Raw genomic sequence first — 24549 nt, 5'->3', positions numbered from 1 at the left:
GCATATGTATTCTCATTACAGCCACTCCTCCGACCGGTACTGTCTTTCGTATCAACTATTCAAAGCTTAACCTTCTACTTCTGACTTTCCAATCTCTCAATCGTAGTTGCATGAGGGCCCTTCTCCTCTTCCACGAGCATTCCTCTGTCCTTCATATCTGCAAGGGCAACCTCTCCAACATCCACAGCATCATCACCATCGAAGTACTGTGCAATTTCTTCCATGGGCGTATAGCGAGTTTCAATAAGGAAGAAGTAAATGATGTATACTTCGAATCCAAGAAACACGCAATAGACACAGTAGTACTTCCAGCCCATGGCGTCAAGAGCGATACCGTTAATATACTGGTTGAAGAATAATGCGGCGGTAACACAGAAATTAAGCCAAGTAAAGCCCTTTGCGCGAAGACCGTATGGCAGGATTTCGGTGGTGTAATTGGCCATGAGACCAGACCTTTGCCATGTTAGTATCAATATACTATGACCGGTGGGCTTACTTACTTCACATCATAGAATAAACCATAGATAAAGGTTAGTGCAACGAAAGCGTATCCCAGGGCTTTGTTGGGGTCAATCTCATATCGAGCAGAAACAATAGTCCAGAAGTTGAAGATAACGCATGTTCCGATGGTCGAGGTCAGGTAAATAGGACGGCGACCGAAGTAGTCAATAAAGAAGGCAAAGGTGGTGTTGATGATGAGACCCTGAGTCTTCATACCGGCGTTGATACCAAGCTGAGTCTCAGCCTTAGTAATGCCTACAGCATCCATGATACCCTTGAGGTAGTAGGAGATCAGACCGTTGCCACTCCACTGACTGAAGAATCCAAGCGCAGTGATAAGACCAATTCTCTTGCGGTTGCCCTTTGTCTTCAGAAAGTCAGCCCATCCAGTTTGCCCGATCTCCTTGTCCAGAGCGATGGCAGCCTTGATCTCACTGAATTCAAGCTGAACAAACTCATCATCTACATCATCCTCACCATGGTAGTGAGTAAGCACTTTGAGTGCTTCATCATGACGATCCTTGCTGAGTAACCAACGTGGACTCTCAGGCATCCAAAAAATACCAACAAGAATGACGACACTGCAAATTGACTGCAGAAGACTGGGTAGCCTCCAAGACCAATCGCTCTTGATCTGTAGAGTACCGTAGGTGACCCAACTGGAGATGAAAGCACCAGAATGGTAAGAAGCGCCGCTCAGTGTGACTAGGATAGCACGGTCTTGAGGGTGTGCAATCTCTGCGATAAGAAGGGGAGCTGAGCCAAGGACGATACAGTCGCCAAATCCTAACAGAAGACGGGCTGCGACGAACATGCCGAAGTTACGAGCACCAGATTGCAAACCGACGGCTAGAAGCATGATGAGGCAACCAATTACAACACCCATCTTTCGGCCGAGACGATCGATCATGTAGGGAACACAAAAGAGACCGATAAGGGAACCAAGACTCATGGAAGCGTTGAAGAGACCGAGGACGGAACCACGAGGGTGGTTGAAGTATTCCTGCCAGTATGACAAGGTCTGAAGACCGTTCATCATAGACCCTAAGTCATCAGCGCAAGTCACAAAAAGAGAGTTCGAGACATACCGTCGAATCCATTAGCGGTGTTTGTGAGAATCAGAATGACAATGTAAAAATAAAGGGTACGCATGTTACGTCTCTTCCACCATTTTAGGCGTTGAAACTCCTTGCCTGCAAAGAAGAAGTGGCCTTTCGTGGGCTTGGCAGGGACGACCCTTTGGGTCCGTTTAGGAGGTCGAAGGAGGCCCATAATGAGAGACAGGGTTTCAAACAAGTTGAAAAACAAAGTGTCAGAGCAAAGTCACCAAGGTTATGGCGCCTGGATCTGGAGAGCTGACAGGAAAGCAAAACAAAAACTTGGGACGCGGATATCGTTTTTATATCACTAAGCCGTGCCAAACAGTGATATCGCAATTTCATTTAGCCTACCTGGTCCTGTCACACTAACAAGCCTGCTCACTATGCATGTCTGAACCGTGTCAAACGTATGACAGAAAAGAGTTCCGATAGATTGAATCATGTGTCGTTACAAGATCGACTCAGTAATCTGTCACTCTTATTGCCGAGGTCACTACCATACAACGCAAACAGTCCGTTTCCCCGCAAGACTTGCTTTATCCGAGCTACGATGTGCGAAAACTCTCCCCATGGGGTTTCGCGTCTAGCCAATGGTAGTGTCTGGAGTTTCCGGATAATATGGAGATTGTTAAATTAAGCTCAACGACCAATATCCGGATAATGAGAGACGCATTTGTGTCGGTTCGTCGTTTTGGTGGTGGATGGCCAGGATGGCAGGAACTAGCCTCGATTGACGGGTAAATTACTAGCCTGAAAGCTTGATCCCGAGAACCAACGGCTCGGGAAGTCAGTCATGTGGCTCCTGACACTGATTGTCATAACAGATCTGTTGCTTGGCATGTCACCTTAGGCAAAAGAGACAGATGCTGATTCGTGGGGGAACCGAAGATTTACGAAAAAGAGACAAACGGCCAGGATGTTATCTACGCCAGAAATGCACGAGTTTTCAACTATTGGGTAAACTCATCTGGTCAGGCCATGTATCTTGAGCTAACATCTTGGCAATATTCACTCATCTATTCCACACTAAAATCGGCTAATTGGACGTTCCCTCCATTGCCCAGAGCAAACACGCCGATCACAGGGCCTACAAAGTCGGGGCCTGTCATATCGATCAAATCCAGTGTCGCAACTGACTGCCAATCTTTATCGTCGGGCGCATAAGACAAGCGATACTCATTCTCTGTGTAATCTATGCGGAAGCGCACACTGTTTACATCTTGGCCAATAGAGTGAGTGGAAGTCTTTTTGATCTGCTTGGCGTTATTGATAGCCTCGTATATTATCGTATTGTCTGGAGGGGAGTAAAAGATTCGGACGTAGCGGTGTTCATCCTTATACGATGCAATACCTGCTTTGATCATACTCGATGGGTCGATTTTTAACGTAGCCATACTTTGGCCTTGGAGCACTCTTTGGCGTTTACCTACAAAGGTAGGTGACTGGTGAGTGTCAGAGAGGTCAATGGCAGAAGCAGTCAAGATGACATTGGACCCGCTAATATTGTAGTTGTTCAAGTCCACGTCCCGGATGTAGAGGTGGTCGACACCTTCTACAGCCGTGAGGGTCTGGGTTGCATCGGCCTTTGCAAGCTTTGAAGTATCAACCTGTGCTTCAACTGAGTCAAGACGAAGCCAGTCATCATCCGTCCACTTTGCAGTTGTCAGATGAGACTCTCGGCCCATGTTGTATCGTCCTTCCTTATCCCGTCGAACACCAAGGCAAACTCCCCACCACTGGCCATTCTCATCCTCAAAGGCATCGCAGTGTCCTGTATGGCGGATGTACATGTCGCTGCTAGCAGGAACCAAGATCGGGTTGGTAGGGCACGGCTCATAAGGTCCCCAAGCGTTCCGAGATCTAGCCATGGTGATCATGTGGTCTTCGTGCGTTCCGCCTTCAGAAATCATCAAGCAGTACCATCCGTTGCGTTTGTAGATGTGTGGTCCTTCGGGGTAAACGCCACCTGTGCCCTCCCATAGAATCTTCTCTTCCGAGACCGCACGGCCTGTTTCGAGATCAACTTCGATCTGGGCGATCTTGGTCATAGGACCTGGAGACTTGGATCCCTGGATGTAGGTTTTACCATCATCATCGAATAGAATACTAGGATCAATGCCATCAAATTCGAATCTGACGAGGTCGCTCCATTGGCCCGACCAGATGTCCTTGGTTGAGGAAATAAAGTTTTCCAATACATCTGTTTCTCCAAGAGTGCGCACGACGTTGGTGCAGACGACATAAAAAGTCCCGTCACGATATCGGATCGTTGGGGCAAAGAGTCCACCAGTGGCAAGCATAACTTCCCCAATGCCTGGAAGGGGATTTACTTCTGTCGGCGATTTAGCCAAACTAATTTGTCCTGGCCTAGAGATAACATTGCCTATAATTTATCAGTCACCATTCGTAGTTGTTTTTATTAATCAATAACTGTCTCACCGATCTGCTTCCAAGACAAAAGGTCCTTTGAAGCGTATACCGGAATGCCAGGAAACATATGGAATGTGGAATTGACAAGGAAATACCACTTGTCAACCTTGACGATTGAGGGGTCGGGCGAAAAGCCAGGAATAATGGGGTTGGAAGGCGACATGGTTGGTCGTTGGTCGTTGGTCGTTGCGGTTGTATTGTGCTTTGGCCTTCTTTACGGAAAGGAAGGTTTCGATGGTGATAAGTCAACTTAGTTAGTGACCAGCTGAAACCAACTCATACTTAAATTGTTCAGTGTTCTGAGCCTTGACGACTGGTCTGTTCATTTTCCAGTGGATGGATTTGGAAGGTTGTATTTAGCCATCCAATCGCTGCTATTGGGAGTGTTTTATCCGCTGGGTGAATACATCCAGGTGAGGGGAAATAAGACAGGTGTTCATTGTAGCGTTGGTGGTGGAATAATCTGGCCTTGATCAAACTGGAGAGATTACGCCAATGGTCATTTCAATTAGGACATTCTGATGTAAGATCACTACGTGGCTTTCTAGACTTCTCAGATGCAATCTATGATGTGCGTCCAGGAATTCGTGTTTGCTGATGGATTCTAAATATGTACCTACTCAGCAGGGATACAAAGCTATTCACCAAAATATCAACACACTCCTAGGCAGTATAGCCGACAGCGCTTATTTAATATTTTCATCAGTCACCAAAACTGTAATGGTTTTTATGCGACGCAATTGTCAGGTTGGTCCGTCAACCCTTTCGCCTTGTAAGTATTCTACACGTATGATAGTTAGATATAGTGTTGAGAGCCATAAATCCAAATGGAAAACCAGATTAGCCCCCTTCGATGTTGAATTTTTCAGTTGATGGTTACAAACAGATTCATGTTTCATGACTCTATGTATAGAAAATCACGTCAGTAAGAACACATTTGAGAAATAGTAGGAATGAAATAAAAAGAATAAAGAGTAATTAATACTCGATTAAAACTTGATAAGCTATATTTCCATCGATGAAGACCTGAGTATGTTTTGACATTCAAGTACATTGACATCATTTAGGGTAGCAGAATGGTCAAGGTCCACAATTTCATGGATATCAGGTCTCTGTGGGCTCGTACCTTGGTCAACTACAAGCTTTGCATGAGACAGTGGCGACTTAGCGAGTCTTAATTCTAGTATGCTGTGTCGGCCCATGGAATTAGGTAGCGTACTGCTAGCCATATTCTGTACTTCCGGCTGGTTAGCCAGCTAATCAGAAGTGGCCTTTTTTGTTATTCAAGCTCTTGACTGAATCAAGATAGCATGGTAGTGGAAGGCTTATGTCTGTGCTGAGTGCCATCCCCCAAGACTCTGAACCAATACAGGTCAGGTCATACATGAAACAAAGGATTGGCCTTTAAATTCGGATGGCATTTAGTACCAGCGTAAGCCTCTCAAATGTTGTCGACGGATAAAAGTTTATCAGGCATCTATGTATTCAAGGTTATTTTCTGTCACAATGGAAAATGCAACCAGTTGGGTGCAAGCTTAGCCCACCTTGTCAATATTAGATACATCTTGTCTAGATTTACATGTCTCGTTTCAGTCTATGTAGTATTATAGGAAGACCAAACTGCATCGTGAATATATCAGTGTAGTCATTCCAATTCTTCATATTAAGATAATCTTGACTAGTAGGTGGGATGGTGCTTCATCTCGATGCTGACGGCCGTAGACCATCATCCATCAATACCTAATTTACTCAGAGTCTGCCTTACACTTGATGGCCCCCAGCGCTTGCATTGTAAAAGATCTTGTTTTTGTTTCTCCCAAGTTACATTGAATCCTTCACGCGTTTCAACTAAAAAGCTCAGTTAACCCTGACGTGATGTTGATCAGCCCCGCAACTCGCTTTAATTGGTTAGAATCCAGATCTATCGAGGCGCAGACGAAATCCTTCGATCTAAAATTGAAGCTTATCTAAATTAAGCTACGGTACGCAATTCATCTCATTGGTCTTTTTCGTCTTGGTGCGCCTTGGGGGCCGGTCTAAGCATTTCACTGCAGCGAGCTGAAGTTACGAATGAAATGGATTATGCAGAGTCGGAAATCCTGAGCTTGTTCCCAGATAACTCATTGGCTTGTCCAAGAATCCTACTCCTCTGGCGCATCCTTCTGTATTCCTTCGCATTGTGGCGTTGATCGCTCGTTGCTTGAAGCTATTCTGTCAATCAGACGCGGACACTCCGAGAATAAATTTCCCATGGGATGCATATTTAAGAGGGTTCAGAACCCATAGCAGAACTCTCTTTATCTCAACAACAGTCGCCTCTTCAATCAACATTCACTCATCAAACCTTGCTCTTCAAAACCCAACTCCTCCCCTTCCTCATCAATATCGCTTCCTGACCCCTCTCAAACATGCACGCCATCACTCTCGCAACCGTCCTCGCTGGCGCTCTCAGCGTCGAAGCATCCCCACTTCAACATGCCAAGCGCGTTCTAATGGGTCGTCTCGATGATGGCGCCCACGAGATTGAGCACAAGTTCCAACCTCTGACTGACTTTGACACGGATGGCTGTTACTACACCTCGGCCATCGACAGAGACGGTAACACAAACCGTGGTCTGAGCCAGAAGGATGTTTACTTTAAGGGCCTTGCTGCAGATTGCCGTGACCCTAACCGACTGGAGAACAACAACGTTTATAGCCGACGCCGTTGCAATAATGGCTGGTGTGCTATCATGTACGAGTACTACTTTGAGAAAGATCAGATTGTGTAAGTATCCCCCTTACGTACTCTCCGTTCAGCAGTACCTAACACACTTATTAGCTGGGGCACAATCGGCGGCGGCAAAGGCAATGGGCACACTCACGACTGGGAGAACATCGTAATCTTCGTGCAAGGCGAAGACGTCAAGCGCGTCGCTCCGTCATGCCATGGCGACTACAAGCACGCCACCAACGAGCCTCGTCTTGATGGCCAGCGCGCCAAGGTTGTCTACCACAAGGATGGTGGCGAGACTCACTGCTGGCGAATGGCCAACGAGGCCGATGATCAGGTCGAGAACTACACTGGCCAGTGGTTCATCGGTAACTTGGTTGGCTGGGATAACTGGCCTGTCGTCAACGGCCGATCTCTCCGGGACTACCTCTTTGACGCTTGGAACGGTGGTGTTGGACCCAAGTTTTGGGACAACGATAACAAGTTCACTGATAACTTGAGAAAGGCTGCTGGCGATGGTGCTCCTGGGTTCGATCCTGCTGTCGACGAGTAAGCTACTGTGTTTACTATCAAGAGTCAAATTGTGTTGTTATAATTGCTGCGCGTTCTGGTAACGATCTTGTTTCTAGTTATTACCATTTAGAATTCTTTTTCGTTTTTACCTCTATATCATTTTCTTACCTTGTGTTACTTTCAGTGAATGGAACATGGCGATAATTGTGAAGGCTTGCAATATAAGTACTGGAAACACTCAACTTGGGATTAAAGATTGTTTTGTAGCCTAATTTAAGCTTTTGACCACGGGAAATGAGAACTAAGACTAAAAACATAAACTCCAAATTGGACGGAAGGGATCTAACCCTGCTATATAACTTTGCTTGAGATCTAAATTGACCGCTTTGCTCAAATAAAAAGTAAAGGGTCCTTCTTGGGCGTGTGAACTAAAGTCCACTCGGATTCTTTATACTCCAAACCCTCTCCCTTTTCATGCTTTTTATCTTTACCTGGTACTGGATACTTCCTGACATGCTCTATGGCCCAAATGAGATCCTTTCCCAACACTGGTGGTACTCTACCATCACCGTGTAATGTCCCCAACCCTGCAATCTGGAAGAACCCATCCAACCATCTAAACGTCTCGCCATTCTCCCATTCGATCTCATGGAACTTGCGTCCTTCTTGTCTACATCGACTCTCTCTATTACGTTCCCACTTCTCCTGTTCCTCTCTAGAAGGGAGAGGTATCGCGTTCCGACCTGAGAATAGTCGTGCAATCGCTATAGCTTGGTATTCGAAGCTCCTGAAGGTAAGGACTCGTGGCATACCGACAACTGCCAAGTTGGGGATATCTTGGAAGAAGGTGTGCCAGTAAGTGTTGACAAGTTTTTTCTTCTTGTAGTCGTATAGTGGGCGTCCGTTTGCTTCAGCATTCCAAAAAGGATAGGAAGGAAGATAGCCGGTACAGTAAAGGACATGGTCAATGTCAGTGAGCTCGCTGTCATCTTCGAATACGATTGTTCCATCTAGACGATACTCCTTGATGACCTTTTTCCATTCCACCCCTGCGGGTGGTTCATCGCCATCAAGTCTTCCTTGTGATCTTCGTGATTGGTAAAGCGGAAGCTGGACAGCTTGCAGTAAGTCAACAGTGATATCGTGACCTGAAGCCGAGTTTCCGATGACAAGCACCTTTTTGCCGGTGTATAGCCAGGGAGAGCGATAGAATTTGGAGTGTATCACTCTGCCTGGAAACTTTTCCACGTATGCTTCCAAGCCTTGAACTTGGGGAACCTTGAGCAGTCAGCCTTTCGGGCATCATCACCATGTCGATAATATGTGCTTACCCAGGGGACTGCATAGTGTCCGTTTGCAAGAACAACAGCGTCAAAGTCCTCCTGCCACCATATATCAATCCGTCGCAATGGGTCGTACTTGCGCAGCGTCAGTCTCCACGAGTGCAAGCCATTACTGGAGGTCGAGGGCAGCGGCGAGATATCTTCCACTGTGGTGTTGAGTGACAGGTATCCATCGGTCTTATGAACTGAGAAGTAGGACTCTATGTACTGGCGAGGTACGTAGTGTGGGACGAATGGCCCATAAGAGAAGGGTAAATCAGAGAACGACATGGCGATTTGAGGAACATTTGTACTATTCTGAGTAAGTTACATGAGCCGTCACGTTCTCTAGTGATGTCTTACGTGAGATTATGATAGATTGGTGTGTGTGCATATCTCTCCTGCTGACTTGGGGCCGCTGTAGTAGGTAGGTTTTTTGGAACCACTAGTGGTTTATCGATGTCTATCGGTAGAGCTCCAGGCTGAGTGGTTGCGACACTTGGATCTGGATCATAAATCCTTAAAAATATTAGTGGTCTATTAGGAATTGAACGGCATGTACTAACCAGGTGCCACCGGGTGTTTCCCTTCGCTCAAAGACGCGAATCCTATCAAAGTAGTTTTCGGCTTTGAGAGCTGCTGCTGTAATAGCACCTATCAGACAAACTTCATAAGTATCTGCTCTCTATTGGGTGCGGTATGGAGAATTAACTTACCAGCAGCTCCAGCCCCAACGACGGCAACGGATTTGATTTCGAATTTTCTCATTGTGATTAGATGTCTTGAAGGTCTTTTCTCTCATAAATCTGATCTGAGATGGTGTATATAATACCAAGTTAACATTTTTTTTGGAAATTACAAATACTAATGCCTCAACTTATCACGCCATAAGTTTGGATTATTAACCATACCTGTTCGTCATGTGTAACCTATATGTCACCATCACCAATCACGTGCAACGTCAGTGGAATAGGTGGATAGCTATGAATGCTAATGGGGAATTGAATGTTACAAGAGAAATATGGCTGAATAACTTCCCCCGAGTGATATGAAAAGCCAATTCGCTCTGTTAAGTTCAGACTTCGCTACATTCGTTATGATGGGCTCAAACACATCTGCAAGCATATCAGTACCTGGAGAACTTTCTATGCACTAATCGCATGGTTCATCATCTAGTAATGGATTACCGCTGTCATGATGTGTGAAATTCATTTCTTCACAACTGATCTCCGTTACCTCAACGCCTGTGACTGGCTCCCGTTTCCCCGCTAGGCGACTTCTTTCACCCCAGCCTAACCTTTGTTAACATATGCTGCATTGAAGGGTGGTACTATCATTAGTGGCGCTCCTTTTTTTCCTTTTTCTCTTCGTTTTTTTGTTGTTTTTCAAAACTAGTGCATCATATTCTATTCTATAACAATATCAAGTTCAAACATTAGTCCGGAATGTGGAAGAACAGATCTAAAAATCTTATTCCAGTTACTCGATGCATGGGCAGTCAAGAACCGGTAGAATAGTTCCTTTTTGTCCCCCCATCATTTAGATTTGGTATCTACCACTACAGCAGCCGATGTGGTAGAAGCTGTTACACCAGACATCCCCCATGCTGGTCAAAGTTAGCAAGCCGGTGCCATTATATAAACGTGTCTCGGGAATGTACCTTGGCTTCCTAAATTGGTAGCAACTTTGGTGAATATAATGATTGACATAATAGGCGAAATGTAATTGTTGATGCAAAACCCTATCACGAGTTTGTGTGCTCGCTGTCTTAACGGTGGCTCAATTATAACGGAGCAAAAAAAACCAAACGGAAGGCAGCTGACCAATAACGAGCATTGGGATCAACTTCATTACCGAAGCCCGGTGGCTAAGCCGTCTAATAAATAATATAGTGTTGAGCACTCGGTAATAGACAAGGCTTAGCCGCACCACTTCAATGCAAGCTGCTATCCTTGTAATTAGTTACATCTATCACAACAACCATCACCAAAACCAGTAGATTCAAGGTTACTGAGACCTAGGAGAGGACCAAGTTCTCCACCACAACCACAACCTCTGAGTATACTAAGACTGCTACTGCCAAAACCATCCCTATTTCAACTGTCCAGGTCAATCCATGCGGCCTTACTTCCTACGGTAGAGTTGAGGTCGACCTGCCCGAGTCACAGGAGTTGATGACAAGCAACTAAGTTACACTCCCAGGCAGCACCAACATCGACAGGGATTGCTGTAACGCTTGCTACAATACCCTTGGCTGTGTTTACTGGGCTAAAAGCCTGACAGATGTTACATGTCTCAATTTCAAGGCGATCAATTCAGCCGGATGTTCTACCCCTCAGTGTCCCAACGGGTTCCCTCAGTTTTCTGTTTCAGGTCAGGATGATCAGTACATGTATTTTGCCGGGCCTTGTGGAAGTGAGATGATCCAAGCATAGTTTCAATATACACATCATTCTCGCAAGGTTGTTTGCTCCTTCGAGTAAAGGCTAGATTGTTCCAAAATTATTGTATTGGTTAACATTGATAATAGTCAATTCTATGCACTTTTGCGAATACTGTTTAATGAGAAAACTGTCATCACTAGCCATCATTGGGTAAATGTGCAATTAAGCAGAAGAATTTCAGCCCAGGAGTGAATATGTTACAGCTAGCTAAACTATCAAAATAAATACAGTGTAAAAGTAAAAGGCTTTCTTATCATGTATACCGAGACTATCGTATTTGTCCCAAATGCCGTGAATGAGAAACTGTCAAAACAGCACGTCCTGCGTGAAACTTGCCAGTTTTTCATGCATGGCCTGGAATCAGTTGCCTGAGTCTGGATCTCAAGTTGTCACTGGATTGGGGGCTTAGACGCGGGCAGTAACGTCGCGGGCGTGGCGGCGGACGTAAGGGGTAGAGTTGCAGCCGGAGTCGTTGTTGTTCTGGGCAGGCTGCTGGTTCTGGTTCTGGTTCTGGTTCTGACCCTGCTCTTGGGACTCAGCAGCAGGAGCAGAAGAAGCACCGCCCTCGACAACCTTCTCGACGTCACCAGAGGCACCATCGGCAGTACCACGGATGGTACCACCGGGAATGACATCGGGACCAGGGATAACATCGTAGGCAGTGGAAGAGCCCCAGAGAGAGAAGTTAACGGCAGGGTCGTCCTGCTTGTAAACGCCGGGGATCTTGACAGAAGTACCAGGAATGCTGGAGGCACTGTTTCCAGAAACCTCAACCTGGGCGCAGGCGTAGTAGAACTCGGCCTCGCCACCGTGGGCACCGTGGAGGGCAATGTGCTCACCACGAACAAGGTACTGTCCGTCGGGGAGAGTAGAAGGAATCTTGAAGTGGACAGAGTCCTCATCCCAAGAGCACCAAGAGGGACCACGGAGCTCCTCAGGGCTACCAGCCTTACAGACAAGAGCCTGGTGAATCTTGTACCAGTCGAGGTCGGAGGGGTCGGCGGTGGCAGCATTATCAACCTTGGCAGCGTAGACCTGGATGGGACCAGGGTGCTGCATACCGGTACCGCCGAAAGCTTGCTTGAGACCGATCTCGTCACCAGCCTTGACCTTGAAGACGTCGGCGGAGGCGGTGCTGCCCTTGTTACAGGTGAAGTCCTTGTCGTTGGGGGAGATGGAGCCGTCGGGGATGCCCTTGAACTTGGTGGGCATGTAACCGTTCTGGTGCTTGCGGATGTACTGGTTGTCGGTTCCCTCCTGCTGACCGCTGACGGTGAGCTTATCGAAGGTGTAGTGGGCGCTGACGGCGGAGGCCAGACCGAGAACAGCGGAAACGTAGCTGGTGGTCTTCATCTTGATCGAGTTGAGTTGGAGTGAAAGAAGAGAGTGATAGTTGATCGCAAGCGATGTAGATAACGATAGTAAGTTGATAAGAAAGAATGAAGTGAGACTAGCTCTTTGAAACGAATGAAATGGGCTGATTGATGAATGGATGATCAGAAAACCTTTGAGCGAGACCTCGAATGATATTTATATAGAATGCATTTCTCATCGAGTCAAGCCAAGAACGTCCGTCTCGTATTCCATCCCGACGTCTTGTGTTATCTCAAGTTCCCTCCCGCGATCCTACCATAACGGTGCTAGGCGAGCCTTGATCCCTTCCGGGCATCTTATTTTCATCGGCCAAGAAAGGCTGCTATTGGTTCGTTTTCTTCTCCTACCCATTTTTTGGTTCCGTTTCAAGACCTTTAAATATATTTCAGACGTTAAGTTTCTCTTGGCAGTCAAAATCCCTGCTCACCCTGGTTTCAGCGCGTTTCAACAGCAGCCGTTTTTCAAGACTAGCCAATGAAAAGCTCAGCTTACGCTCAGCTCAACGGAGAATTTGGAAATTTTCCACCGATCGAAGCGCTTATTATCTATCATTTTTGCTACACTCGGACTTCTCACGGTGAGAATGGCAGCTGTTTGTTGCCACAGACAGACCATATCATTGAGTCCCAAGATGAAGATGCATGGTATGACCCATTAGTTACTGGCGGCGCTAGAAGTGTGAATGGGGTCTTTAGCGATTTCAATGATTGTCAAATGAGGCTCAGTAACTATTAATTGATGAGAATAGTTTCTGCGCCTTGGCTAACATTGGCGCAACCAATTATCAGGATACAATTGGATGCTGCAATTGAACTGTGGAGCATAATGTTGTTACTTGGTGTGCGATAGGTGGAACTTGTCTATCTTGCGACAGTTAAGTCGAGTGTTACTCTGTAATTATTTGGCACTTGGCAAAGGGTTCCAGGAGACAGACGCACCGGTAGACTAGCGACTGCCTAAATAGTTAGAAGCTTAAATTACCTTGAGTTTTTTTAGATGCGAGACCAGGCAATCTGTGTTCTCGAATAGGAAGAAGATCTCAGAGTAGAGAATTGGAACTCCAGCTGATACTTTGTTATCCATTATGGAACTCCGACCAAGTTGCTCTGAAGGAGAAACTAACTAGAGATGGGTTGATCATCATTTGATCAATAGAGATAAACGCCAATTGAACATCTAATATCCACCAGCCAACAACTAACAGTCACCATCCAGCTTTATCTCTAGTGCTGCACCCAATCCGATCATCGATCATCCAATAGTGGAACTTTTCGACAGGAACGAGGCTCTGTCCTTCACATCGACTTTGGATGCTATCAGTTGTGTTGTCAATCGTCTTGGCAGGGGCAGCAGGCTGTGACTCGGTGGCCAAGTCTGCGACAGGCACAAGAACCTCAGGCCAGTTGCATCCAACTTCCTTCCAAGTCGACCTGAAGCAATCCCAGCCTCCACTGCAACTGACATTGACGTCTGTGACCATTCTAAGACATCGCTTGTTGGATTGATGACTGAACTTGAACTAACCAGTCTATACCGAACTCGGTCACGCCTGGGCCACCAGTACCTTAGCAACCTGCGATGACACTAACTCCATAAAAGCAAATTCGGAAATGAATGTACGCTCAGAACTATCACATGCGCCAAACAAGCAATTTGTGCGGTCGGCAATCGGAGAGATGGCCATGGCCTGAAGAATTGAGGTGCTATCGAAACGCATGTCGACGATTTTTCAGAGCTCTTGAGCAATAATTTTACGCTGGCAAGGCAGTGAGACAAGAGATTTTACCTTGGGGCAGTGGGCAGTTCATGGTTTTTGCTTTGGCCTTTTCGTATGACTAGGTAGCTTAATTATGAAATGATACAATGATAATTTATGCAAATTCCAATCCGGTTTAAAGCATATGACTTACCTGCTGCTATTGTCGGTAGATGTTTTCCTGAACTAGAGCATATCAAGGATGATTTTGCGAGCCTGACTTTCTTTGATCAGCACGTGGCAGGGAGCTCCACCAATCACGGTTCCGTACTTGTCGACAGGTACTCTCATTGTCTTTTTCTTTTCCCTCATTACTTGGTCTTTTCCCTGTTACTCCACAAGCTTCATCTAAACGGCCTTCAACTGTTGTCTGTTGCCATGGCTAAATTAGTTACTCTATCACTCTCGGTTAGCATCTTTTCGTGCGTTCCCTGCATAACATTTCACAGATAAAGACTCCTTACTCTGGCAATCTCTCTAAGCTTTACATGGATGCTCCCACAGTGAAGATAACAGGTGCCCAACAACTTGACACTGTTTCTGCCGCCGATTAGGTTGTTATAGATATATTAAAGAAGCCTGTGGGCCGAGTTACAACACTTTCTCAGCCAGCTACACAGGTAGCTTTTTATCATCAATGCTTTAATATAAATGGTATTGATTGAACGATAGAGGGAATTAAACCTGAGCATATCTGTGTGGTTAGAACATTGAGAATCAACTGAGGCAGTTCGGTAGCTTATTAGGCCATCTGGCTAGCTGAAAGAGGTTAGTTAAGTTTGCAATGAAACAAACTAGAGTTTAGCTAGCCAGGTTCTTTCCCGCGGGAACTTCCTCAGCTAAACTGTCCAACGTTGAGGCTGAGCAATTAAACGTTGGAGTTAGAAGCAATCCTACCAAGTCTCTAGTAATCTATTATATTTCTTGGAAGGTAGCTTACCGACAGATATACAACTTCTAGGATATACGTCCAGTGTAATAATTGCTGAATTAGCCGATTGCAATTCTAGTCTGGCTCGTTTATAAACGACGGCTATAGACTGCGGAAATACTGTGCTTAGCTCACCAAGAGAATCCCTGCATGTGGATATTCTTTCGCTACTATGATACCAGGTAATGAGGTAATGTGTATTCTCAAAATTTGCATTGCAATTTGAGACAGCAGCATTCACCAAAGGAGAGATTAGCTAAGAAATCTGTTCATATGCAGCGAACTACCAGTGTAAAAAATGTTCAGTTATTAATATCACAAGTTTCCATTTTACAGTAAACTCTACATACTTAAAACCATTCTCTCACCTTGGCAATACCTCTCACTTGATGGTAATGCAATTGGAAGCAAAAGATAAATCCCTTCTCTGCAGGGTAAGAGTAGTTCGAGGTGCGTCTGGTGTAACTTAATGCAACTTAGTGACACTTGAAATGCTAGTCTACTCTACTACTTTAGCTCGGAATGTGACACACGCACGGATACTAAGATCCTTCATTTACCTGAATCTGTTGACAGCTCTATGTTAGCACGGACTTTTCAAGCCGACAAAGGTAATTGAGTCGTCAAACGAAAGCCCTAAACTTCTATGGTCATTAACGCCTTTTCCTCATCCCGTGATTATCTCCGTATACAGTTACAAATCTTCACATAATCAGATTCCATTTTTCCCAATGCTACGTCAATCTCACATTTCCATGGCTGAGGTCTTATTGTGGGCGCATCCGACATTGTTATTGGCGGGATAATGTTCTACCAAGATGAGTCTCACTTGGGAAAGAATCTAGAACATTTTCCCCTCTTGAGTCAACATGAAACAGAAGAGTCTCCACGTTGGACCATCAATTGGATCGTGTTCTTAACTGAGACTGTCCACATCAACCGAAATGAGCCAGTGCCCCCCCTAAGCTAAACTTAGTTCAGAACTCCCGAGACGAATTGGTCAGTGAACAAGGGTGCATAGGTAACCAGGCACTGGTATTGGATCAGTCGTTGTTCTTTCGCCTCGCTAGTTTGCCAAGTAAACAAAAATGCCGAGAATCATCTCACTCTCATCCCATCATTGTCTATCGTCACAATGCATTTATCACCCATTTAGCCTGATAAATCATCCGACGCGTCAACTTTAGCCAAGGCGCGAATCCACAGCTTCAATGCACCCCAGATAACCCAGTACCAAAAGTTCCCAAGTAATCTGGAGATGAGCAGGTTAATTAGCCAGTTAAGCTGGAAGCCAGAATCGCCCCGACTACTGCTACCCCTGGAAGTTCGGTTAGCGGCATAGCACCCATAGCGACAATCTCCTCGAAACAATCGGAAGCGGTCTCCGGTTGACTAAGAAGGGAAAAGTTGTTTGTATCATGGAATAATTCCACCCCGCGCATAGACTTGCTTCTTTTGGCCTTGCTCAGAGTCGAATGGCTTCACCATCATGGACAACGATCGAGCCATCCACTACCTCAATCTGGCATATTTAACATCCTGCTTTCCCGCTCTCTTGGCACTTGGCATTCACTCACTATCACATACAAACAAAACACCTCTTCATTCATTCCCATTGCAGGTCAATTGATCACTATCATTCTTTTCCATTCCAACAAACAACGGCAACCATGAAATTCTCTTCCCTCCTCTTTACCGCCTCGCTGGTCGCGGCCATGCCTGCTTCCGTCGAGCCTCGTCAGGCCCAGGACAGCATCAACAAGCTGATCAAGGCCAAGGGCAAGACCTACTACGGCACCATCACCGACCCCAACCTTCTCCAGAGCCAGCAGAACAACGCCATCATCAAGGCTGATTTCGGTCAAGTCACCCCCGAGAACTCGATGAAGTGGGATGCCACCGAGCCTCAGCAGGGCAAGTTCAACTTTGCTGGTGGTGACCAAGTTGTCAACTTCGCCGCCCAGAACGGCCTCAAGGTTCGAGGTCACGCTCTTGTCTGGCACTCTCAGCTTCCTCAGTGGGTCCACAACATCAAGGACAAGAACCAGATGAAGAGCGTCATTGAGAACCACATCAAGAACGTTGCTGGTCACTACAAGGGCAAGATCTACGCCTGGGTATGTACTACTCTGTCACCAATTCCATATTCGAATACGTACTGACTGCAACAGGATGTCCTCAACGAGATCTTCGACTGGGATGGTTCTCTCCGCAAGGACTCCCCCTTCACTCAGGTTCTGGGTGAGGAGTTCGTCGGCATTGCCTTCCGCGCTGCCCGCGCTGCTGACCCTAACGCCAAGCTGTACATCAACGACTACAGCATTGACGACCCCAACGCCGCCAAGCTCAAGGCCGGTATGGTCGCTCACGTTAAGAAGTGGGTCTCCCAGGGCATCCCCATCGACGGAATTGGTTCTCAGACCCATCTTGACCCTGGTGCCGCCAATGGTGTCCAGGCTGCTCTCCAGCAGATGGCTTCCACTGGTGTCAAGGAGGTTGCCATCACTGAGCTCGATATCCGCTCTGCTCCCGCTGCCGATTACGCTACCGTTACTAAGGCTTGTCTCAATGTTCCTAAGTGTGTCGGTATCACTGTCTGGGGTGTCTCTGACAAGGACTCTTGGCGCAAGGAGAAGGACAGTCTCCTCTTCAACGCTCAATACCAGCCCAAGCCTGCCTACACCGCTGTTGTCAACGCTCTCCGTTAAATGCAGATTGTCATAGAAAGAGGACTCTCTAACGAGTTGTCATCGGGGACCTTGAGGTTGTTGGAAGCACAGGGGGCTTCGTAGCCAGAGTTTTGGCTTCATTGCACATATCTTATTTTGTTACATATTCGTTTTGTTTTGTATAAATATTGAGATGGTAGCTGTCTGGTACATGGTTATTTGTTAGTATAGCTGGATCAACGGTCAAATACATATTTACCATCCAACCATTTCTTGAAGAACACACTATGAATATTGTTTTGACTTAGCCTCATCTGACCATGGTTTACTGGACGCATCCGTTCAATGCAACCCCCACTCTGGTTGCGCTGACTATGTTGCAGATGGTAGATCTCACATGGCTCAATGACCATGGTACCAGCCACTTAGATTGCAACTCGGATCATTTATACTATCGATCAAAGAGGCATGTTTAAATCCATTTACCTTTGAGTATGCTGGTATCCTGGGAAGAGACGATTGCCGTAGGCCGCCCAGTCGGCCCCTGGGTAACGGTCCTTGGCTGTTTGGCTTGGCTGACACCAAATTCTTCAGATATGGACCATTGTAGCCACTCGACTAGAGACACCAATGGCGTTTACTAATGCGCGTTTATCTCACCTTCCAAGACTGCCCTAGCTCCATGCACATCCAAGATTTAAGCTTGATTTAAGGTAATGGATTAGGTTTTACCCCGCCTGCCAAGTAGCTCTTGGCACCTAAAGCAGATTAAATGGCCAATTACCTCTATTCAATCATTATAGCCCTCCACTCTAAATGTCTGTTAGGGAAATGATTGCAACAAGGATAGATCTAGACTGGCTGAACTGTGCTGCGGAGTGTCCACCCTACCAACCACATGATATGCAATGGAACATAGGCTTGCGGCACCCAGATCTGAGTCCCTGAGGCGACAGAAAAATACATAAAAGGAGGAAGCAAGTCGTCATCAGATGCAGGGCCCCACGTACACAACATCGCGGAGACAAAATCATGAATGTCAGGCAGTCGATAGACAGAAAGGACAAGGAAGATGGTCCGCCCGTGCCGTTTGATGAGGTTGAAGAGATTCTCAAGACAGTCCCCCGGGCCCGTGACTACTCCGGTGCCCATGAGAAAACGGACCCAAGAGAGATTGCACTCGTCAAGAAGTTAGACTGGTGGATCATGCCTATCCTATGGCTAATGTACTGGCTCAATTATCTGGTAAGTACGCTTTCGACGCCCGCCATAACCATCATCAACAATCTGACATGGTAAGGATCGCAACGCCATTGCCCTGGCCCGTCTCAACAGCATCGAAAAAGATCTCAATCTTACAGGCACACAATACCAAACCTGTGTATCTATTCTATTCGCTGGATATGTTATCGTTGGCATCCCGGCCAACATGGTTGTCACGCGCATTAGGCCGAGTATCTGGATGGCATCGTGCATGACTGTCTGGGCCATCATCAGTGGCCTCACAGCACTCAGCCGCAACTACACAGGTTTGCTACTTACGCGATTCTTCCTTGGAATCTCAGAGGCGCCTTATTACCCTGGCGCATTGTATATCCTTGCACGATTTTACACTCGAAAGGAACTCGCGACGCGTATTTCAATTCTTTACACGGGGAATATTCTTGCCACTGCGTTTGCTGGGTTGATTGCATTGGGTATCTTTGAGATGGATGGAATGGTATGTTATTCTAATCCACCTGTGCATAGCTACTAATCTTTCTAGGCGAATCTCGCTGGATGGCAATGGCTCTTCATCATTCAAGGCGCAGTGACCCTCCTCGTTGCCATAGCGGGCTTCTTTGTCTTGCCTGACGAGCCACTCACCACTCACTGGCTCACGCCCGAAGAACAAAAGCTCGCCCACGAACGTACTCAGCGCGACACTGTAGGGAACTCAGGCGAGTCTACAAGCTGGACGGGTATCATCTCTGCTGCCAAAGATCCCAAAGTGTGGCTGTTTGTGGTGATGCAACATTGTCATCTTGGAGCGAACGGGTTTAAGAACTTCTTCCCTACAGCTGTCAAGACGCTTGGGTTTAACCAGACTATTACACTTGTTTTGACTTGTCCTCCATATTTGATTGCTGGCGCGGTTTCGATTGCTTGGTCCTGGTCATCGGGAAGATTTAACGAAAGAACATGGTGAGTTGCTCCTAGCATTTTATAATTGATCGGCACTGACATCGCAGGCACATCACCATTGCAAAAGCTGTTGCAGTATTTGGCTTCGTCCTTGGATGTGCTACCCTTAACACGGGTGCTCGCTACTGTAAGTACCTTCCTCTTATTCTAGAATCATTACTGATGAGATCGACAGTTGCCATGTGTGTCTTCTCCATCGGTACCTACGCAGTCAACAGCATCATCCTCGGTTGGGTGTCAGCCACCTGCTCCCAGACAAGGGAAAAGAAGGCATGTTCACTCGCTATCGTCAACTGCATTGCGGTAGCTTCTTTCATCTGGACACCCTACATGTGGCCTTCCTCCGATGAGCCTCGGTATACGATGGCAATGTCTTCCAGTGCAGCCTTGAGTGTAGCGACTGCCATTGGAGCCTGGGGCATGAGATTCTGGCTAATACGAGACAACAAGAAGATCAGACAGTCCGAGAACGAGACTACTCTGTACTACGCTTACTAGAGTATGAAGGAACGGTTGGGTAACGATTCCAACTTAGTGCCTAATGGGAAGTTACTATAGGAAAGGCACTCGATACATCTACGTAGTGGAGGTGCAAAGATCTGTTCGGCTACAGCACTTGACTCTACCCAGTAACAGTATAGTCGGTATTGAGTTGATATTGGACATGTTTATACTGTAATAAGTTCTCAAGAAGGCCGCAGCGAATTCATCAGTGGCATATAGACTTGAACATTATTGTGAAGCAATTTATGGTTTGCTACTACTATATAACGCATGGCTGACTAGTCTCTGCGTCCATACTCTAATTCAGCAGTTTCGCCCTTCACCTCAGCCTTCTCATCCCTCGCCATGATGGCTTCATTGTCAGGCGCAAGCCTAGTTCCATGACGACCAATCTTGTACCAAGGTAGTGAGAACAACTCGTCAGTGCTCTCGAGCGATCGGCCAGCCAATTCAGGAACAAATGCCCAAACCCAGATAAGACCAAGTAGACAAACAGCTGCGCAGAAGAAGAAGAAGCCAGCGCTTGTCATGGAAAGGAGCATAAGCGGAACAGCCTTTGTGTTACCGTATTGATTGGCGAAGTGTAGACACATCGTCATGGAGCTTCCCAAGGCTCGCAGACGAAGAGGCCAAATCTCGGCGTTAACAAGGTATTGAAACGAGTTCCAACCCATTGTCCATCCTACGCCAGAGAGGTAGAGCATCACGACAGCACCCACACCGGCATGCTTCTGAGATGGGGTCAAGGTTCCGTTCTCGAGAGCTTCTGTGCCGACAATGCTAAGGAAGATGGCGATGTAAAGAATAGAAAACATCTGAATGGTGATACCACCATACAAGGAGCGTCGTCGCCCGATGAAGTCGACCAAGAAGAAAGCACAAAGGTAAGCGGAACTGAGCTTAACCACACCGAGGATACAAGTGGCAAAGAGCTTCTCAGATTGACCAGACTTTCCGAGGATACCAAAGAACTCGACAGCATAAATAGTGATTGCACTGGCGCCAGACCACTGACCGAGTAATTGAGCCATGAAACCCAGCATAAGACGATATCGGTTAGCCGGGATGGCGAACAGCTCACGTAGCTTGCCCCATTTTGATACTCCAAGGAAAGCCTCCTGCTCACGTTCGAGCTGTTCTTGGATACCATACAACTCTGCTTGGACGAATGGATGTGTTTCGGGGAGTTGTCTAAGCTTACAAAGAGCCTTGGTGCTCTCTTCATTACGTCCCTTCATGGTGAGCCATCGTGGGGTCTCGGGAACCGTGAATGATAAGATCAGAAGCAAGCTGTACATAGATGATTAGACCATGGTCCTAGAGAATAGACTGGACAAGCTTACCTAGAAAATCCAATGTGGCACATCTGGGGGTCAACCCATTGCCATCGAGACTTATTGGAAATATTGATAGAGGCTCCCCAATTGCTGAAATAAGCAATCATAACACCAAGATAGACTGAACCAGCAAATATGTTGGTGAGCATACCACGAATAGCTCTTGGGGCTGTTTCGGCAAGGTATGTCGGGCCGACAACGACAGTCATACCGATACCAAGTCCAGCAATGAAGCGTCCAGCTAGAATCTGACCAACGCTTCCATGACTCGTCACGACGATGATGAATCCGACCAGCCACAGCAGGCAAAGGACTTGGAGTGATCGTACACGGCCAATCTTGTCGCAGATGAAAAATGCTAGTAGCGAACCGGCGATGGAACCGATTTGGACCATGCTGGTAATATTGGACTCCACTTGGGCTTGGTGATGTTCAGAACCAGCGTCGAGATTGAATTCCTCCTTGAAGCTTTTGAGAGACACCATACCACCGACCAGACCTTCATCTAGTCCACGGCTAGCACCGAGGATACCTTAAGTTAATGTCAATATAGATACACATAGAGAATGGAAGAGATTGAATAAACAAATGACTTACCAAAGACAAAGGTGCTCCAGTACAGACGCCAGTTAAGCACCTCGCTAGGTGTCTCGGCCATAGCGGCCGGGTTACCAAGTCTAAACTTCATGTTGGCTGTCGTTATTAGAGACTAGAGCAAGAATCAAGACTCTACAATAGAAACTGATTCATCTCTGTGAAAGAGACTGGGCCAAAGTGTTTATAACCTCAAATCTCGGCCAACTCCATAGGTTAGAGGATAGATGGCGCGCGGGGAAATACGGAGAACCCCCACGAGAATATGAATCGTCTTGCAAATGATTGGATGACCCCGCAGCCTCTACTCACTATGGACGGCTATTTTGTGCCGATTGTGGATATTCTTTCTCCAACGGCCCTTTTCAATGCGGAGACAGTGGAATTCCCCGCATGCCTGTCCCTCTGTCTCTATCCCCCTGCGCTCATACATCGAGGACTTGTCAAAACACATTCCCGGGTGCTCTTTTTATCTCCAACGCAGAGCACATTTCCTCTAGAATCTTGCGGCATGCAAAGTTCCAAATCTCCATTTCGGTCTATTTCCAAAGCCTTGGTCAATCTTGAAGAGAAAGAAGTGTGTATTAAACTCCCGGACAAACCCTAGTCTCCTCATAGAACTTTTGTCAGTGGTGATGATCAACACGGATAACCGGCACAGTTGAACGATATAGCGTGTACCCCATCTTCGAGACGACCCTCAACCTCTGCTGGTCAATACTACTTTGGGTGGTCATTTCAACACAAATCAGGGTTCGCCCCGGAAATCTCGAGTCAAGTTGCCCGAAAGTTGATAGTTTCCCCGTAAACTTACGTTGTGATAGTTTGTTAGTTTGTTGGGGAAATAACGTTATTTTTAAATGTGCGGCGTCCATGCTCGTATTTCACGCACTATGAAGGCAGGACATTCAAATAACACAATACCTTTGGTAGGTAAGTACTGCATACACTGACTTGTCCAGTAGCAATGGTCTGCAACTGTTGCGGCATTTCTCTGAGATGACAGACCAAGCCCATCATCTGAAATGCAAGATACCATACAGGGCACACCGTTCTGTTTGTCTCGGCTCCACGTTACATCACTCCGTTGTGGTACGCATAAGCTTTGACGCAATTTTCAGGTTATGGTTAACCTTACGGGCCGTAGAGTATTACAATGGCGTAGAGCAAGTAAGTAATGCCATTCTCTTGGCGAATCTAGCCTTGATCTACAATACTGATTGGTCAAATAGCGAGATAGAGGTGAATTGAACCGATGCCACTGTTTCCAGCTTGGGTATTTTCTGAGGGGTAACCGCGAACAACTTTGCAGTAATTTTGACTTTATTCAGATAGAAATAAATACTAGTATAGGAAAGACGCGATGTGGCACAAATAAATTTTCATCCATTCTGGAAAACACACTGGGAAACGAGAGCTAACTGGCTGAGGGCAGCTAGCCGCAACAATATTCATGACCAATGGAATGAAGCCAATCATTACAGTCAACCCAACAACATTGAGATTGCCCAAGATCAAAGATTAAAGAGAGCATGAGGAGAGCATAATAACTAATACGACTTACCTATAGCTCTACTCGAAGCGTACCCGTTGTGCAAAGACCCCATTGGCATAAGTAACTGAAGTTGAACGTGGGAAGAGTTGGCCCAGAGCTCTTATTATCATTCATATAAAAATCAACATTTAATGCAACACTGCATAGTTATTTAGGTTTTTTTCTTCTGGCATGGCTTTATATTCTATTATACTGGTGATTAAATTCGACTCAAGTCGACTACTATAAGTTAAATTGATTAGTATCACATATTATTTATATATAGATTAAGCTTGCATTCTAAATGCTGATGAGTATTATCTATCAACTTCATCAGATCAACTTTTTATCCTGGATCTGAAATCGATGATACTAGAACGTCTAGGGCAAGGCAGCTGTGCGGAGTGTGGTGTTAAAAGGTGAGATGCATTGAGCTATGCTTGCAGTCTGCAAGGATATTCTTCGACATATAAGTTATAAGACGAGTGCTTGTGTACCCAATCGTTCATTTTAGACCTAGTCGTATTGAGCCAACCATTTCCTATAACACATTCGTCAGTGAATACATTGTACCTCATTACCAAGGAGAGCGTAAGCCAAAGGAAAAGTTGGGGTATCGATATTTCCATCTTGTTACTTACGC

The 24549-nt window shown here is 46.2% G+C and overlaps 8 protein-coding genes across 8 annotated transcripts; 3 read left to right on the top strand and 5 right to left on the bottom strand.

Moving 5' to 3' along the window:
* Nucleotides 1–27: 27 nt before the first annotated feature.
* EDB82DRAFT_518633 (general substrate transporter) lies at nucleotides 28–1414 on the bottom strand (the record flags this gene model as incomplete). Its single annotated transcript, XM_025726052.2, has 2 exons — nucleotides 28–453; nucleotides 501–1414. 2 exons carry the CDS (start codon nucleotides 1409–1411, stop codon nucleotides 75–77), a joined length of 1290 nt encoding a protein of 429 aa, XP_025594590.2. The 3' UTR covers nucleotides 28–74.
* A 1091-nt stretch (nucleotides 1415–2505) lies between these two features.
* On the bottom strand, nucleotides 2506–4355 carry EDB82DRAFT_453675 (putative xylanase 35). The gene is made up of 2 exons (XM_025726051.2): nucleotides 4041–4355; nucleotides 2506–3984 (listed from the first exon to the last, which is right to left on the bottom strand). Exons 1-2 carry the CDS (start codon nucleotides 4192–4194, stop codon nucleotides 2618–2620), a joined length of 1521 nt encoding a protein of 506 aa, XP_025594589.1. The 5' UTR covers nucleotides 4195–4355; the 3' UTR covers nucleotides 2506–2617.
* A 1994-nt stretch (nucleotides 4356–6349) lies between these two features.
* On the top strand, nucleotides 6350–7297 carry EDB82DRAFT_542467 (necrosis inducing protein; the record flags this gene model as incomplete). The annotated part of the gene is made up of 2 exons (XM_025726050.2): nucleotides 6350–6798; nucleotides 6853–7297. The coding sequence occupies exons 1-2, from the start codon at nucleotides 6440–6442 to the stop codon at nucleotides 7295–7297; spliced, it is 804 nt and encodes a 267-aa protein (XP_025594588.1). The 5' UTR covers nucleotides 6350–6439.
* A 195-nt stretch (nucleotides 7298–7492) lies between these two features.
* On the bottom strand, nucleotides 7493–9466 carry EDB82DRAFT_569934 (uncharacterized protein). Its single transcript, XM_025726049.2, has 5 exons — nucleotides 9296–9466; nucleotides 9146–9233; nucleotides 8943–9098; nucleotides 8589–8892; nucleotides 7493–8535 (listed from the first exon to the last, which is right to left on the bottom strand). The coding sequence occupies exons 1-5, from the start codon at nucleotides 9345–9347 to the stop codon at nucleotides 7648–7650; spliced, it is 1488 nt and encodes a 495-aa protein (XP_025594587.1). The 5' UTR covers nucleotides 9348–9466; the 3' UTR covers nucleotides 7493–7647.
* A 1962-nt stretch (nucleotides 9467–11428) lies between these two features.
* EDB82DRAFT_542465 (glycosyl hydrolase family 61-domain-containing protein) lies at nucleotides 11429–12718 on the bottom strand (the record flags this gene model as incomplete). Its single annotated transcript, XM_025726048.2, has 1 exon — nucleotides 11429–12718. Exon 1 carries the CDS (start codon nucleotides 12374–12376, stop codon nucleotides 11429–11431), a length of 948 nt encoding a protein of 315 aa, XP_025594586.2. The 5' UTR covers nucleotides 12377–12718.
* Nucleotides 12719–16754: 4036 nt separating this feature from the next.
* EDB82DRAFT_563336 (endoxylanase C) lies at nucleotides 16755–17792 on the top strand (the record flags this gene model as incomplete). The annotated part of the gene is made up of 2 exons (XM_025726046.1): nucleotides 16755–17201; nucleotides 17256–17792. The coding sequence occupies 2 exons, from the start codon at nucleotides 16755–16757 to the stop codon at nucleotides 17790–17792; spliced, it is 984 nt and encodes a 327-aa protein (XP_025594584.1).
* Nucleotides 17793–18594: 802 nt separating this feature from the next.
* EDB82DRAFT_469452 (major facilitator superfamily domain-containing protein) lies at nucleotides 18595–20759 on the top strand. The gene is made up of 5 exons (XM_025726045.2): nucleotides 18595–18998; nucleotides 19054–19473; nucleotides 19519–19937; nucleotides 19985–20064; nucleotides 20113–20759. Exons 1-5 carry the CDS (start codon nucleotides 18786–18788, stop codon nucleotides 20433–20435), a joined length of 1455 nt encoding a protein of 484 aa, XP_025594583.1. The 5' UTR covers nucleotides 18595–18785; the 3' UTR covers nucleotides 20436–20759.
* On the bottom strand, nucleotides 20720–22504 carry EDB82DRAFT_563334 (general substrate transporter; the record flags this gene model as incomplete). The annotated part of the gene is made up of 3 exons (XM_025726043.2): nucleotides 22376–22504; nucleotides 21785–22310; nucleotides 20720–21731 (listed from the first exon to the last, which is right to left on the bottom strand). The coding sequence occupies exons 1-3, from the start codon at nucleotides 22464–22466 to the stop codon at nucleotides 20720–20722; spliced, it is 1629 nt and encodes a 542-aa protein (XP_025594582.2). The 5' UTR covers nucleotides 22467–22504.
* Between the last annotated feature and the right edge of the window lie 2045 nt (nucleotides 22505–24549).

This window comes from Fusarium venenatum, assembly GCF_020744135.1.
Source record: "Fusarium venenatum strain MPI-CAGE-CH-0201 chromosome Unknown EDB82scaffold_4, whole genome shotgun sequence".
Taxonomy (NCBI): Eukaryota; Fungi; Ascomycota; class Sordariomycetes; order Hypocreales; family Nectriaceae; genus Fusarium; species Fusarium venenatum.
This window is presented reverse-complemented; position numbering and strand designations above follow the sequence as displayed.

Coding starts and splice junctions, on each gene's coding strand:
- EDB82DRAFT_453675 (XM_025726051.2), bottom strand. CDS start 4,194: ATGTCGCCTTCCAACCCCATTATTCCTGGCTTTTCGCCCGACCCCTCA. Junction 3,985..4,040: donor TTTGTCTTGGAAGCAGATCG/GTGAGACAGTTA, acceptor GATAAATTATAG/GCAATGTTATCTCTAGGCCA.
- EDB82DRAFT_569934 (XM_025726049.2), bottom strand. CDS start 9,347: ATGAGAAAATTCGAAATCAAATCCGTTGCCGTCGTTGGGGCTGGAGCT. Junction 8,893..8,942: donor CCAATCTATCATAATCTCAC/GTAAGACATCAC, acceptor TACTCAGAATAG/TACAAATGTTCCTCAAATCG. Junction 8,536..8,588: donor GACACTATGCAGTCCCCTGG/GTAAGCACATAT, acceptor TGACTGCTCAAG/GTTCCCCAAGTTCAAGGCTT.
- EDB82DRAFT_469452 (XM_025726045.2), top strand. CDS start 18,786: ATGAATGTCAGGCAGTCGATAGACAGAAAGGACAAGGAAGATGGTCCG. Junction 19,938..19,984: donor AGATTTAACGAAAGAACATG/GTGAGTTGCTCC, acceptor CTGACATCGCAG/GCACATCACCATTGCAAAAG. Junction 20,065..20,112: donor TAACACGGGTGCTCGCTACT/GTAAGTACCTTC, acceptor TGAGATCGACAG/TTGCCATGTGTGTCTTCTCC.